At 36.7% G+C, this 16985-nt stretch overlaps 1 protein-coding gene across 8 annotated transcripts in view; it reads left to right on the top strand.

Annotated features, from left to right (window-relative positions):
* The window catches only part of LOC131072233 (phospholipase SGR2), a 269214-nt gene that overhangs the window by 241407 nt on the left and 10822 nt on the right, over window positions 1–16985 (top strand). For all 8 annotated transcript variants that reach the window (XM_058008349.2, XM_058008348.2, XM_058008350.2 and 5 more), the window contains one exon: window positions 2355–2401. In XM_058008349.2, coding sequence (XP_057864332.2) covers window positions 2355–2401 — 47 coding nt within the window. The remainder of the gene's footprint in view (window positions 1–2354; window positions 2402–16985) is intronic.

Genomic DNA, 16985 nt, shown 5'->3' with positions numbered 1-16985 from the left:
GTCAGGACTTGCAGAAGATTTTGGCTGGGGACATGGATATTTATGAAGCTGGCTGATCTTTGGCTGGGTTTGTGGTTCATTTATGGGGCCTTGGGGCTCTAGTTCTCTTTGTAATTCTTGTGTTTGATTTTCAATAAAGTTTTTACCCCTTTATTCAAAAAAATATATTTGATCATTTAATTTCAAATAAATTTAAAATGTTAAATTATTCTGACAATTTAATGAATTATTATTTATATATTTAAAAGGTTCAAATTTATATAAGCGAATTTATGTCTAATTTTTGTTTTGAACTTTTTACCCTTGCCGACTTTATCCGAATTTTATTGTTGTCAAATTTGAATCGAATTCGAACCTGGTGACTTAGATCATGTGGATGTCATCATCATGCAAAGGATGAATTGTTAGGGTTTCAACTATCTTTTGTAGATTCATCATGTTTCAAATTGTGTAGCCACATTATAATCACTGAGAGGATCTGTTATTGGAGTCACTATTTTTAGCCACTGCTTTTGTTGGAGGTCCTATTTATGGATAAGACGTTGGAGAGTCTATTTTTAGGTTCTATAAGTTAGCGTTTATTTAATAAGCTTTGTTTAGATTAGCTTTAGTTTTAAAGTGCTTTCTTTCTTGCCTTAATTTTTTCTTTAAAGACTGATTTTAGGGATTAATTAATTACTATCCAAAATTCCAAAATTTAGGTTTTTTAACCCTATAAATAAGTCCTGAGCACAATATTTCTTAATGATAGTGGATGCTATGCTTATGTTGCTGAAATTATTGTTGAGTTGGTGTTTGTTTTGTTGTTTCATGCATTTGTGATCTCCTAGTTTAATATTTCAACTTTCAAGCATTGAGTTGAAATTGGGAAATATCAGTCTTTGTATTTTTATTATTTGTATTCAGTTTATCTATTTAATTGTTGGAATCATGTGTTGTTTGTGTCAAAAGCAATTTGTTTATCATATTCTCTTGTGTATAGGCATGTTGATTTTTGAATTTACCCAGTGAAAAACCACTTGTTTGTTAAAGTTTAGGTGTTAACATTTTTGCATATCTAAAATCCATACATCTCACTTGTGATAGAAGAGTTGTTTTAAGTCTCATGCTTATAGCTGAGGCAAAAGATAGGCATAAGTTCATTTAGTTTATTTCACTTTCTGCAAAAAAAAACCCCATACATTTTTTGTGCATAGTGTTAGTAACTGTAGTTTTTTTCAATAGTCTAGTGTCAAGGGCGGGTTAGTTTTTAGGGAGCTTCCTCTTATGATTTGAATTTAGGTTTCACCTCATATATTGTTTCAGTTTGAGTTGACTTGCAAAAGACAAACCAAAATGCTAACATAATGGACTTCCAATTGTTTTCTTCTAGGCACAACGAGTTTGATCTAACAGGCTAACCCCACATTCAACTGAATGTGGAACACCCTTTGAGATATTGGTTAAATTTTGAGTTCCAATAACTGGAATGGCTCCTTTACTCTGACATTTCAATTGTGGGTCAAGTTTTTGGAGCTCCTTCTAAGCTTTGACAACTTCAAAAAAAGTGTGACCACTTTTTTTGAACTCCATTGTATTCTTAAGATTAGATCCCTTATTGCAGACACACTAAATGGTGGCCATGACTTCCAAAGGTAGATTTTGCCCTCTTTGCATGAAATAGTTACATTTAATGTTAATTTTAAGCATGCAATATGTATTATAAGCACTGCAGAATATGAGTGTAAGGTTCTACTTCTCAGTGAAATGTCAAGGAAAATATTTCAAATAAATTTCAGTATTTTCCAAACTCTATGAACCTGTTGAAACGAAAGCATACTTTTTGTTTATGCTACACAAGAAACCTAAGATGGGATTATAATGTTGTCCTGTCCAGTACTTTTGCATGTAGTAGGTGTATAAGTTGTGCCTAGAGGTTAGCAATAACACAACAGAATGATATATGTGCGTCAAAATTGCAACTAAAAGATTTGCAGAAATATGGATTTTGTCTCTTCATTACACCTAAATTTTGTCTTTTGAGTATTGTCGTATTTGTTGATGATTCTTTGGTTGGTACTTTGGCGATTACTATAAAGTTTTATAGTGGATATTAAGAACTCCTTACAGGCATTTCACAATATATTTTTTCATATTGAACTTAGTTTATATATGGATAACCTGAGTAAATCCATTGGAGCATTGATACTAGGAGATTATCAAGCAAGTATCTTGGATTTAGCTCTCTGCAAATTCATTTGTAATTGTATATTTTCTAGAATACTTTGGGATTAATATGACATGGTTTAGTTTTCACCATTCTTTTGTTGTTTATCAGACTATTTTAACATCTGTTTTGTGGTATTATTATGCAGAATTCTACCTTCGAACATCCTTATATTGCAGTAATAGGCTCCCACACGTAAGTAATCTGCATTTCTGTCTGCACTGTTCTTTATCTTTTAAATCTGCATCTTAATTTGTGATACAAAATTATTGCTTGCATCTAACAGTTTGCTCATATACTTATGGAGAAGAGACGATGTTGGATATGTATGACCTTCTATAGGCTGGCTTGAAAAGTGAATTGATAATATGCTATAGGATTTAATTTGTTAACTTTGAAGTATGTGAAACCTGTTAGTTTTAGGTTGAACCATATGTAAATTCAGTCAACTAAGCTATTGACCATAAGATCAGAATCAATAATGTTGCTGTGAGTAACCCAAAGGAACATATGTCAATAAAATACTAGAGCTGAGTGAATTTCGAATATTCAAATCATTCATGATTATAACTGTGAGATATCATTTGAGATTGGTGAAATGATAAGAATTAAGATGCTTCAAGAATACATTGATTCCTGCAGCAGAGCAAGCTGGGTTATATTTCTGATAAATCATCTTTGCATGCTTTGGTTTCTTGTTCCAGTATATGTTTCGTTCTGATGGAACTATTGATTGCTATTTTCTCAACTGCTTTTAGACTGTTTGAAACCCGTTTAAATTATTTTATGATTTATCAGTATTTGTATTTCTAGTTCTACACAAGGTTTATATTTCATTCTGTACTCTTAATGTATACACACACACACACACAATCTCACAAGATTCCTTGTGTTTGTGATGTGAAGCAAAATATTGTAAACATTTTATTTGGAATATTCTTACATGCTGTTTCTTATTTTCTGTCATGTAATCAAGATTGTACTTAATTTAGGACAAGAGTCAGTCAGTCATTCGGTTATTAGAACTTTAGAGATAAACAAGTAGCTGGTTAGAAAATGATCATCTAAGCTAAAACCTCCTCAAGGCTTCTTTATCGAACTTAATTTCCTTGAGTTCATCAAATATTTATTATGAAACAGATTTATGCTTCATATGTGCTGGATTGTAGTCACAATACTCTTCCCAAGGGAATGAGTACTTGTGAGTTTTATTCTTCTTTGTGGGAAAATGAGTAGACTCACCCGACTATTCATTGCCAACCATTTTTTAATTACCAGTTTACTGTTACACTTCTGCTTGTGAAGTCCTTGAGTCCAGGTCACTTGACCATGCTTTGTAGAAATCAAAGCAAGTGAACTTCCTATATGTTATTATCATATTCAGGTACTCTCTCCATATTCAGTGCATGATATAATCTTCATTTTTATGTCTATTAAGTGATATGCTGGAGTAACAAATTATCCTTTCTGTGGAAAATATCTTTTTTCTTTATACTTTTCAGTTTGCTGCTACTTTCCGTAATATTTTTCTCAGTAATGAATCACATGTAATGTCCCCATTTCTATGCCATCTTGTTCTATAAGCATTGACCAATTTTCAAGGGTTTTCTTAGGTTTCTTGATGCATTGGGAGTAGTGAAACAACAAGAAACGTTTTCGGCAAAATTCTAGCCGTTTTTGAAACCTAAACAGGTCTAGGGATGGGGGGACGATTGGGAACGTTTCCTTGCCATTTCCAAAACCCCCCAAAATTGCATAAATGGTTCCTATTGGGAGGACGACAGTTGGGGGTTACGGCCGACCGTCCCGAGGACGAACGGGGACGTCTCAGATGTCCCTGACCGTCCGGGGACATCAATTCATCGCCCCCAATTTGTGCTTAAAAAAAAAAAAAAAGATAGCCAAGCTACCTAATGTTAGAAAATTTAAATCAACTTGGCTCAATTTGATAAAATAACCATTTCATTCTCCAAAACTAAAATTTTTATGTGTTGTGTATTATGGTGACTTTTTTAATCTGGCTTCCACTTTATTGAATGGCACTTGAATCTTATTCTTTGACTTGCTGAACTGTTAGAGTTTCTTGGTTTATTCATCTAGAATGAGAGATTTGAACAAATGTAGTTAGCTAAAAACTTATTCAAAATAAGCTTATCAATAATATAGTATTAGTTCACATAATTTATCAGCCAATTACATTCTATCAAATTAAACCATGAATCCATAGTTTACACAGAGTTCATAATAATATCATATTAAACTTTGCATCATAACACATCAAAATTCGCTAATTAAAAAGAGGGATGTGACATATCCTCCCCCTTGTGAACCAATGTCCCCTATGATTAAGTATCAACATAGCATTAGAATGAAATTCATGTTCTGACTAAACATCACAGATAGTTTTTTTTTAGCTAGTAAAAACAATAAAGAGATAGGGAAACTTCTGGTAAATCTCATCATAGTCCTTTTAGGTAGCACTGTCCTCAAAGTACTGGTTCCACTGGACCTTACACTGTTTGACTCTCGATTATGCAAGCGAAGCTTATGTACCTCGAGTACCCTAAGTGGCTCGATTGTGACAAATGAAAAATGAAGTGGAAAATGGTTTGTAATAGTCCAGTTTTGTATCATGTGATTTCTTTGGATTTGTTTATGAAATGCTCGAGTAAGACTATATCATTTTGTTTTATGCTAATTCTATCAATGTCTTGGTCACAATTCCCTTTCAAATTGGGACCTTGATATTCAGTAAAATTTCATAAAATGAATGGAAAGATACACAAGGAAGAGAATCATCATATAGGACCTTAATGGGGGAATTCATCTATGAAATAACTAACTGCAGAAATATTTGATTTCTGTTTAGTTGTATGAGCTGTTAAGAGAATGTTTGAATTAGAATCACAAATATTTTGTTTGGCTATTTTGTGTGGGTATTCTCATAAAGAAGTATTGTGATTATTAGTTCTTTCTTAGATAGGTATGACATGTTGATATGGGAAATGCAATGATACAAATCTAAGACCTCCATTTCAGTAATACAATAATGAGTTAGTCTCCAATTTATAAGTAAATTCTATAGGTATCAGCTATAATGCAAAAATAAATCATCCATCCATGGCATTCCAAACAAAATGGGAAAGTAACTTTTTGCTCTGAAGTACAAAATATTAAAGGTTTGAAACATTACCCTTGTTAGATTTCATTTGAGTTTTCGTTTATTTTTTCTTTTTGGTTTTGTTAATTTCTGTGTATTTTTAAAAAAAAAAATTACTCTTGTTGTTTGGATGGTTGCTTATCTATGGGATGTGTTGATGCATCTGAAGTCGGACTTCAACTCCTTCCGGTCAACACATAATAGAATTCAAATAGAAATCCCATTCTCTCTTGGATAAGGAAGTCCCAATGCTACTGAAGCAATCACTAGGAAGCAACCGCAAGGTTCATATCGTCAGGTCTTGACTGTGGGATGGCTCAGAAGTTGATGTGTCTTGCTGGTAGACATGAGGGGGACTTACGTTTTATGGATAGAATGAGCTTCAGAGTTCATAAAAGGACCCTAAGACTCTATAGGTCTTGATTTCATCAGATTATTCATACGCATGATGCTGTTTTACGGTTTGCAATTTCAGATTTAAAAAAAGGATAAAGAGAGAGAATAAGAAGCAGATATTAACTAATATAACTAAAATAGCTTATGTGGGGAAATAGACGGGGATCCTAACATTACCATATTATACTTCGCCAATTAAACACAACTTAGTATAATTTGGTGCAATCTTCAAAGGAAAGTTGGATTTTCAAACTTTTAAACACTAATACAGAATCTAAAATATACATTCATCAAAGTGTTTAACAGTTCAACTAGGTGCATGAATATGTTCAGACTAACCATATAGAGGGATTGACAATCAGCCAATCCTTAATGGTATGAACTAGAAATCCCTATCAAATATTTTCCCAAATACACTACTTGTAAATAAAATGCGTTACAAAAATTTGAATGAAGAAGAAAGAACCATGCACTCATAGGAAATATGAACAACTTGGAATTCCATAAAACCTGTAAACATTGCTGCAGAGTTTTTGCAACAATTCTGGAGTTCTTACAAAATAAGGAAACTCAGTCCCTTTAAATAGAATTTCAAAATTGGATGAATGGCCCATTAATTAATACAAATGGCCCTGATTCATCCCCAAAAGTATGACTACCCATACCTAGTTAATAAGGGACATACCTCCCAACTAACTAACCAACTAACAACCATAAAGTTGCCCCCCCCAAAAGTGCATTGCATGGAACTCAAAACTGAAAAGAGTACCCTGGTAGTTGGGGAGAAATAACTAGCTTTGGGAAATGCACTTTACGATCCCAAAGTAGATATTTTTCTCTTTTACAATAAAAAGTTTTGTTCATCTTTCAAGTATCCCTTCCATATGTCTCAGCCTGCAGCTCGCTCTGCCTGAATATATTCTTGGAACCTTAGGCAGATGGAACATACCTTTTGAAAAGGAGGAATAGGTGGATTATTCATCTGGAAGTCAACTTCTTCACAGTGACTATCTACCCTTCCAATTTGTTCAAACCAGTCCAATTTAGTGGTCTCGAAATCTCTTATGGCTGCACGCATCTTGCTGGCGAACTCTATATCATCTTTAGAATATGGAGTTCCATCATTTTTTAGTTGGCCCTTCCAGCGTATTTTCATCTCGCTACACTCCATCTTTGGCTGCCAGTCATTGATTAAAGTTCGCAGGACCTTCTTATTGAATGTAACAATATCGAGCAAGGTCATTTCATATTCCTTCCATCCTTTGTTGATGTAGTCTACGATGTTTTTTCTCATACCTAAAATTCGATACCAATTTCTAAAGGTATCGACATCAAGAGGCCCAAGGATCTGCTGTACTGTGGGAATCCGGGAATGGGTCCACCATAACGCCCCAATGATGGGGTGAGGCGCTTCAACTGCCTTGTGAAATTCTCACACTTGGTCCCTAATGATCTGCAATTTTTGGCAGAATCGCTTCACGTCCAATCTTATGGCAGTCACCCCTTCAATACCTGATATCCCATCCGTGTTATATCCTCAATCCATTCCCTGGTTGCCTTGGCAGTGTCTCAGACACTCTCAAATTCTGCAGTGGTTTTTTTGTGCTAATGCCAAGGGGGGAACATAGGTCTCGGTAGTATTTTGCAGCGGCTTGAGCAGATGATCTATATAGTTCTCGGCTTGCTCAACATGTGCCTTATACACTTCTCGTTTAGCAGTCATTCTTTCCAGCTGGCCCAATATGGTTTGCGACTCTGCACGGAGTCCTTGAACTCTTCCACTTGTTCTCTTGTCGCCTTTCCTAGTGGGATAGACATAACACTATAATCGGCCAATGCAACTTCCTCGGCTAATTTGCCTTCAGGCGGAGCAGCAATATGTATTGTTCAGTTCTTTTGAGCATCTTTGGTAATCTTGGAATATGTCCTTGGTTTCTTTTTCCCTTTAGTCTGAGGCTCTCCTATTCGAGAGAATAGGTCTTCTAGGCTTATTGGTGCCCTCATAGTGGCCTTCCTCTGGGCTCAAACCTGTAACCATGCATGAGGGGAAGGTTGTCTTGAAGTGACTGCTAACTCCCTGCTTTTCTTTCTTGACGCCTTAGCAGATTCACTGTCTACTCGTGGCTGATTGGTCACGGAAAAAGGTTGATTTGGCGCAGTATCTTGCTCTTTGTCCACAACTGAGTTCTCTCTGACCTCACTCAACAACTGTTGAGTGACTTCCAATACCTGTTGCTCTTCAGTTTCGTGGGACTCCTCATTTTTATTTTCTTCCTTATCCCCTTCAACTGTGTCATCATTCTTCACATCACCTTCTTCCTCCTGTTCCTCATGTGTGTCCTCTCGCCTACTTAACTCTTCATTTGGCACAATCTCCCCTTCCTCGATTTGGTTCTCAGGTCCATCCAGATTGATGATCTGTGTCTCTGCCTCCTGGACATTAGGCTCCTGCGAATCGATTGTCTCAGTGACAACCAAATTAGTCTGCGGGGGAGTAGGTAGGTGCTCAATTTCAACTATATCCTCAACTGAGTCAGGATCTTTTGGCGATGTGGCAGCAGCTAGCCTTCTTACTGGTATCTTTTCCCACACAAGGGCCTTAGGTGATTGGCTTGGATCTCTCCTAGACCTCTTTGATGTTTGCGTTTCCTTATTAGCTTTCATCTTCTTTCTCTTCTTTTCGGGCCTCCTCTCAATTTCTTCTTCCTTTGCAGCACTTGATGCCTCTTCGTCTTCTGACGAGTGAGATTCAAAGCCTCCCATCAGGTTGTAGGTAAATTGTATCCCATCATGGGCTAATTTTTGAATCTGTTGATATAATGATATCAAGTTTCCACAATCCATATCAAATTAATGCAACTTTTTCTGGATTCAATTGTGTAAAGAATTTTATGCATCAACGTTTTGGATCACACTTCGTGATCCATCATCAGGATGAAAAAGAGAGCTCAAGGATGTAAAAATCTTTGCATCGTTGAGCTCATAAAAATCTTTACATCCTTGAGCTGTCTTTTTCATCCTCATGATGGATCACGGAGTGTGATCCAAAACGTTGATGCATAAAATTCTTTACACAATCGAATCCAAAAAAAGTTGCATTAATCTACTAATATAGCCAGGTATTTGTGTATCTCCTAGGACCTTCCATTATAGCCTCCAAATCAGTGATTTGATCTTGGGACTAGTTGATTGATGGTGGGAGGTCTTTCACTGCTTCATAGTCATGGGATTGCAAGCAGTCGACTAGCTAATCTGGGATTTGGGCATACTCGAAAGTCCTGATTTGATACACATTAAGCCTCGAGAATTCCCATTGGCGGACTTCAAAGTCATCCTTGCAGCTAGCCCAATAATCCTCTATAGTCATTTTATATCTATAATGCCTGCCATAAGCTTTCCTCCCTAATCTAGTGGGGTCGAAGTTCTTCTTGAAGGGATGCTCCTGTAGGCAATAGGATACCAGCTCGTCGTGGGATTGCTCAGCCTGTGCAGAAGACTTAAAATACACATCATTGTTCCCTATGGTCATTGGGAACGCGACTCTTGATATCTTCCTATCCTTGAGGATGTGCCCGGCTGGATGTGCTTGTCTTTGTGAGATTATACAATCTCAGAAACCCTTCTATACATAGTGCAAAATCAAAAGTCATTACAAGTTTCTCTAAAAATTTCTCTAGAGTTTCCCCCTTTGAGAAAGTCCCCCTCCACAATAACAAACGCCTTATATTTATAGGCTTCACATTATAACTACTCGTAACTACTTAGCATAACCACCTGAGATAGTCACTTAAGATAACTACTCAGGATAACTTCCTAAATAGTTACTTAGGATAACTACCTAAGTGAACACTTAGAGTAACTACTTATTTGAAGACAAATTAGGATTTACCTAACTTTTACAATGGTAAAGCCCAAAAGCTAACTTTAGTTACAATAAGTGACATAAGTTATATCAAAAGAACATGATATTAGTTTTGTTGAGAAACATTTTTTTATCTCAATCTTCTTCTTTGACATTTTCAAAAAATGCTCCTGGCATTGAGCATTGTCTATCTTTGTTTGATTAATTTTTATACTTCTTTGTGGTGTCAAATAGACTTGATGGTCCTGAAGATTTGGGATAGAACTAGTTGGAGCCAGCTTCTTTGAGAACATGGGTTAGAGAAGTAGATACATGGACGTGGTGTTGTGGGCAACACATTTTCTTCCAATGCACAAATCATGAACATTAACTCCACCATCTTTATCGATCATCTGATATGAAGTATCATATGCAATAAAATCATGTAATACAAATTGATTCTGAGAAGCCACACACTTCACCATCAACTCTTTGAGCTAATAATCTTGAAGCTCTTCAGAAAAATGAAAAAATTATTTGTTTGCATTACCAAGTGTCTTCACATATTAAAACATCTATGCCAACAATACCAATGCATTAATGAAATTCAATACTCCTATCTTATCACCAAAGATTTGGATCTAATTGTTCCTTGAATTGAGATTGCCAATAACATTTTCCAAATAATCTTCAAGTGGCACAACAACCTTGACTTATTCATTGCTTCATTTATGACACCTTTTGAAAATGTTGTTGATAATGAGGAATTGACTATCTTTGTTTGCTTAGTTTGAATATGCAACTCTCGTACCATTTGACCATTTATGAACACAAAATTAACATCTTTCCTATTTGAAGCAAAAATATAATTTGTGAGGTTTGCCATGAGGACAAAAAAGTTTAGGTGAAGAAACATGCTTGTAGATTGATACTTTGATCATTGTAATAGAGAAATATCCGTTTAATGACAAATAGGCCTTCAAGGAAACACATTTCAACATTTTAACCGCACCTGATAGACATCCTTTTCTTTCATGTAAACTGTTGGAAAACTCATAATGGAATCCTTCTCTACTTTTAACTATATCGGGTCACTAGTAGGTGCAAGAATATAAGTACTTCAAGTCTTGCAATCTCGCCACTTGGAAAAAGTTTGTGGCTTCCTTTGAATGGAATAAAACTACTCCCTAATGGGTCTTTCCTTGCCATCTCTAGGGGTTGAATTTGTAGGGATTTTCATTGATCTCTTTGTCTAGGTGAATGGATCCAATGTATGTGAGCACATTCCATCCCTTGGGAATCAAGTATTGTTTCATCTTAATATCCTCGAACACTTCTAGCAATACACTAGTGAAGACTATAGCCCAATTACACATAACGTTTTCCCCTTTTTCATAACTTAAAAATATAGCACTTGTAATAAGGGTCTCAAGACCCAATTACAAGTGTTGTGTTTTTGCAAATAGCAATGTCCCTGCGTGGTTTCCTCTTCCAAGGCGATTTTAGGGGAAATTCTTTAAATGCTTCTTAGTTTGATTTGGATTTCTCCTCCGTTTTCTTTAAAGAGGACTACCGTTAAGTTTTGATTATTGTTCTTTCTTCTTTTGTAGACTTCATTCCAAGTATTGGGTGATTTGCAAGTATTTCTTCTTCTTTTCTTTTCTTTGTTTTGGTTTTAGTATCTTGTTTTTCAGTCTTGTATAGGCATTTGAGGTTTTGTGGTTTGAATCTCCTTAATCCAAGAATTGGTAAGGAAATCTTAGTTGAAATCCCTTGCGTCCCATGGTTCTCTCATGACATGCTGTTGCATATATATTTTTGCTCTTCTAATGGTGCCATGTTTCCTAAGTCGCCGCCTATTTTGCAAGCTCGTTGTTTTCCCTTTGCATATCACTTCTTGTGTTTTCCTTGGTTCGTTCATTATTAATCATTCATTGATTTTTAGAATCGGGCCTTGAGGGTTTGCTTACAAGTTTCGCCATTATTGCCTTCCATATATGTTCATGAGCTTGATTAATTTTAAAGTGATTCCTACTTGCAGTTGGGTTTCTAAGGCCCGATTGCAAGTTGGTTATTCCTTATGCAATCTTGTTTACTTGCATTCGGGTCCTTAAGACCCGATTGCAAGTGCTTATTGTTGTGTTTTCCTCTTATTATGCCTCCATGTTGCTTTACGGGTTTCGAGAGGATGATTGCAAGTCTTGCATTACATTGCTAACTTGAAATCGGATCTTCAAAACTCGATTTCAAGTGGTTACAAATTTTCAAAGCATCGTTGTTTGCCATTAAAACATTACTTGCTTCCAAGCTCCTAAACTCCGATTTCAAAGGCAAGCAATCAGCTTTACTCGCTCATTTGAAAATAATTTTCGCTTGCAATCGGGTCTCATAGACCCGATTACAAGTGCAAGACGTTAAATTCTTCCCCATTATGCTTTACACACTCGCAATCGGGTTTTCAGGATCCGATTGGAAGTGCAAGTTGTAAAGGTTTCCTTGCTTCCATTTCACTTGCAGTTAATCCTCCAAGATCCAAATTCCACCCTTGTCGCTGTCCAAAACTTATCTATAAAGCATCTTTAAGTTGTTCTATTCCTTTTTCATGCTCAATACTCAAGCAAGTTTAGGTGTGAGCATTGGTTTTCCCATCATGGAATCCCCAATAGTTGTTGAAGCTGTTCTCACTCTTTTGAGTTTTCATCACAGTGTTGCAGATTCTTGTTCAATGACAGAAGAGCCAACATCTCCTTCCAACAAGAAGATGAAATATAAATATGATAAATATCAGAATGAGATTGCTCCTACTCAAGTGGTTTCTCTCATTGATGAGATCAGGGACATAGAGATCGGACATTATGACATGTCCGAGTTTATGGAAAGGGCGGAGGGGTCACCGACTCATGGCATGCAGTTGCTTTTGAATAGTCACATTCATTTGGAATCCACTTTCCTAGTGGTTGCTTTGGAGCCTGAATTTGTGCTTGCATGTGCTTCTCATTTTGACAGCGGATCTAGAACGATCAAAGATGATGACGGGAATATCATAGTCAGGTTAGATCCAGAGACAATTGACAAGATCTTCAAAGTTCCCGTTGCCCCTGTGTATGCAGACAACTCTATGAAGAGTGCTCTAGATTATTACAACTAGAGAAGATTAGATTGCATTAGACACATCAACTCTAAATGGCTCAAGACTCCCAGGACCTGTTTCTCAAGATGGCCCAAGTTGTATCGCTCTAACTTCGTTGAAGAAATTAGTGATATGATCATGCTTCTCAACAGGATAATGGGTTAAGGCACTCTAATATGTTTGAGATCTGGATGTACAAGTACATTGTAGTCATGAGAAAAGGGCAATCTCATATTTTCTAGGGAGAAGTAATCAGTGACAACCTGAGCGAGCAGCTGTCGCAAGTTCCAACTACTCTCACCTTCTACGTGAATTTGTACTTGGTGTACATAGCGGTGTCACTTAGACAATTTCTTGGTCTTTCTACCAAAGGTGACAGATCGTTGGTACCAGTATGGAGGTATTATGAGCAACTCACTCTGAGGCCCAGTAGAATTCATTACAGAAGAGTCCAAGATGCTTTCTTTGGCCATTTCATGTGCTTATTTGACAAAACACTCAAGAACAAGAGAGTGTCTGAGGCAACATGGAGTAAGGTGAATGAGTACGGATGTTTGTTCTTGTAGTTCCCAACTTTCACCTACATGAGAGTTGGATGTTTTGAAGGTCAACTATACATGCTATCCAGATATCCCACCGACAAGATCATTCTGATGGAGTTGGCTAGACAACTAATGGTAGTTCATGCAGTCCAGATAGCCAACCATAAGCAAGGTATTAATATATCCTCTCACAATCCATTGCAAATTGGTTTGTACTCTTTGACCACCTCAGCAAGAGCCAAGGCGATGGAAACTGAACTTCAAGAAATCAAGCTGAAGAAGTTCAAGGAGAGGAAAGATTTTTATTATTGAGGGATGAAGGACAAAATCAAGAGAGCCTTCACTCATATTCATCGCCTTGAGGATGTATGGGTTGATCTTTGCACAAAAGAGGATGTGAGGAGAAATGGATTACAGTAGGCTCACTTTGGAGCAGATTGTAGATCTGGATCTAACCAAGATCCCAAAAGGAATGGTGGATGACAGGAAAATTCTTGACTCGGAATATACAAAACAAAGAGCTACAAAGCCTCTTCCCTCTCCTCAATGGTCACAAAAGGAGTGTACGTCCATTTTTGATAGATTTCAGCCCATTCTTGCTAACACCAATGCTTGGCTGAAGAATAATAGTGTCAAAACTATCAAGATTGAAGGTGGAGCGAAAAGTGATTTAGCTGGACTAGTTGGGCGTAGATCTGAGGTTAGAATCAAGTCCAAAGAAGGTGCTTCTTCTTCTGGCACTAGAATCAAGCTGAGGGTAAGTTGGGCTTAAGTCATCCCTCCACTAGACGTATCACTAAAAGGAAATGAAAATCCTGAAGTGAAGATCCATGTCATTGACCCCAAAGGTGAAGCAAATGAGGAGAGTACAATAGGATCCCCTCCTACTATGGACTCAGGTTCTCCTCACTCTGTTCCCAATTATCATTGGATGTACCCATGTCTCCAATTGATACAGATGTGGTCTCTTTCTCCATAGTTCATGTAGATCTTGTTGAACTAAGTACGTCTGTTTGTACTAATGTAGAAGTGCATGTTGAGACTTCTCCTAGTGGCTTGGAGAATGTCTTTGATGTGAATACCTCATATGCTATTTTGTCCAACATATCTCTTCTTGAGGTTGATACTTCTGCCATAAGTTTTGACAAGTTCATGACTGAAGCTAGTCATGATTTGCCACCTAAACAAATACTCATCGCTGTTCAAACAAAGGCTTCTCTTAGAGTGACAACTGAGGTACAAGCGGAGCTTGTTTCTTCACCAACCACAGTTGATGTCTCAGATGTGAACTCATTAGAACTACCTCCATAGTTGAGTTCAATCACTCCTAATAGGAAGAAACAAGGAATCTCTCCTGACATATTTGATTTCTAGCAGCTCAGGAAACCAAAGCCAAGGGCTACTAAGAAGGCAAAGACAGTCTCACAGGTAGTGGTAGATAATAATAAAATGAAATATGTAGAAGTGGCAGAGCTTTTGGTTGAGAAACCACCATAAGAGATGTAATTGTCAGATTATAGGCTCACAAGGGTGGAACTTGGAAAGTAGATGCTTGCTGGAATTATGCATGATGCTTGGGATTCGGTGGCTTCACTGATCCAGAGCTATGATGAGCTCTTGGCAAAGAAAAATGAGCTCAAGGAAAAGAATTCACAGCTCATCACAGTGATCCCAAAAGATCACTAACTCTTCAGAACAGGTTGATCCTTTGACCTCTTCCACTTCGGAAGAATCTATCAAGCAATTGGAGAAAGTTGCTTAGAAGGCCAAGGCAGTTGATTCTTGGGTAGATCAATTGATTGATCAAAGTACTCAAGTGGTGAACAAAGCATGGTACGTATTGAGCAATGTGAGAGCAACAAAAATGAAGTTAAATTAGACTTTAGAGGCTTTTAACCAAAGTCTAAATTCATTTGAGAAAAAATTGAGAATTTGGCATGAGATGGATCAAATCAATTTGGAAATCCTGTGCAACAATATGGTGATACCAAGCAGAGAAAGGCACATAGAATTTGAGGAACTTATGACGAACAAATCATTGGTTATCAAAGACCTCATCGAAGATGTACAAGTTGTTTTTGAAATGAGTAACGAAGTGGAGCAGGATGTCCTCTCTAATTTTGAAAGGATGACTTGCAAGATTTTTAGTCACGATGGAGAGTTGCTCACTGAAGATTTGATACTTACTGAATTAGTGTCAAACCTTCGTCAAGAACTGGAATCAAAACAGTTTATTGTGGCTTCAATCCGCAAGTTTGTGAGTTATTGAGTGTTCTTTGATAAAATGCAAATTGTTCTTGAAGGGCACATGGAAGCAACAATAAGGTATTTTGACGTTATCATCAAGATTGTTGTTGTTGCCAAGAATACAGCAGCTCTTGATCTTGATGAGTTTCATAAATCCATCGACAGATTCTAGTCCTTCATGGTCGGAAATAGAAAAGAATAAGAAGTGTCTTATGACACTTGCATTTTGTTTTATGCATTTTGTTTTTGACAAATTACATGTAGTGTCAAGATTCATGATTACAAGTGGATTCTCACTTGTAACCTTGTAAATTGTAATTGCATGTAAACAAATTAAAAGTTGGTTAGCAATAGAATTGTAATTTGAATAAGTCATAGTTAGTTAGTTAGTTGTGGAAAAAGTCTCAGTTAGTTAGACTCCTCCCACATTTTGCTCTCAACCCCTCTCTTATATATACATGAGGGTGCCCTTTGTAATTTTATCTTTTTAGCAAGCAAGAAAACTTTGCAGAAATTTGCAATCATAGAGACTTTGAGCTTTATACTTGTAAAATTATTTTTCTCAAGTAATATCAAGAAGGTTTTGAGTTTCAGACTTTGTGTTGAAGCCATACTTTTATGTCCATTGTGTCCTTGTGTCATAGTGGGATATTTCTTTGTATTTGCTTGAGATTGTAGTAAAGTTGTTGAGAAGAGCTTCACTTTGATTTCTTGCAGACTTTGTGCTGCAAATAGTAAGGGTTGAATTAGTTTAGTTATTAGTTAAAATCTGTGAAGAGTTGCAAAACTTTGTGCTTGTGGTTGTTCCCATTTGAAGATGCATCATACTTGCAGACTTTGTGCTGCCATATGTTGTATATCGTTCTTGTGTTATCATTCTGGAAAAGGTAGATAAGATAGTGGAAACTCATAACTTTGTGCTTAGTTGTTGTTTCCCCATCCCGAAGGAGGTGACAGAAAGTCTTTGTGCTTTCAGATGAATGCTGCCATATGTTGTATATCGTTCTTGTGTTATCATTCTGGAAAAGGTAGATAGGATAGTGGGAACTCATAACTTTGTGCTTAGTTGTTGTTTCCCCGTCCTGGAGGAGGTGACGGAAAGTCTTTGTGCTTTCAGGTTACTTTATCTCCTTTCTTGTCATTGCTTTAAGTTGCTGTTTCATACCTTTTAAAAATTGTTGTTTCTTTTATAGGAAGAGAAAAGAATTTAATCTTTTATGAAAAAAGAGAAAAGGTTGTTGTACCACCCAAATTAGATTAAGTATTTAGTTAGTATTGGTAAAAAAGGGGGAGCCTTCCCTAAATTAGGAGAGTTTTATACTCGCACGATGTGGCTGAAGCCACAATTTTGCACATCCTCCCAGGTGTACAAAATTTTCAACCAACAAGACTTCTCAAGCATCTTGTTTCTTCCCGTATTTGTTGTACTTCAATGGATGTTGAGTCCTTGTTTTAAAACTCCC

Source organism: Cryptomeria japonica, chromosome 6, assembly GCF_030272615.1.
Source record: "Cryptomeria japonica chromosome 6, Sugi_1.0, whole genome shotgun sequence".
Lineage (NCBI taxonomy): Eukaryota > Viridiplantae > Streptophyta > Pinopsida > Cupressales > Cupressaceae > Cryptomeria > Cryptomeria japonica.
This window is presented reverse-complemented; position numbering and strand designations above follow the sequence as displayed.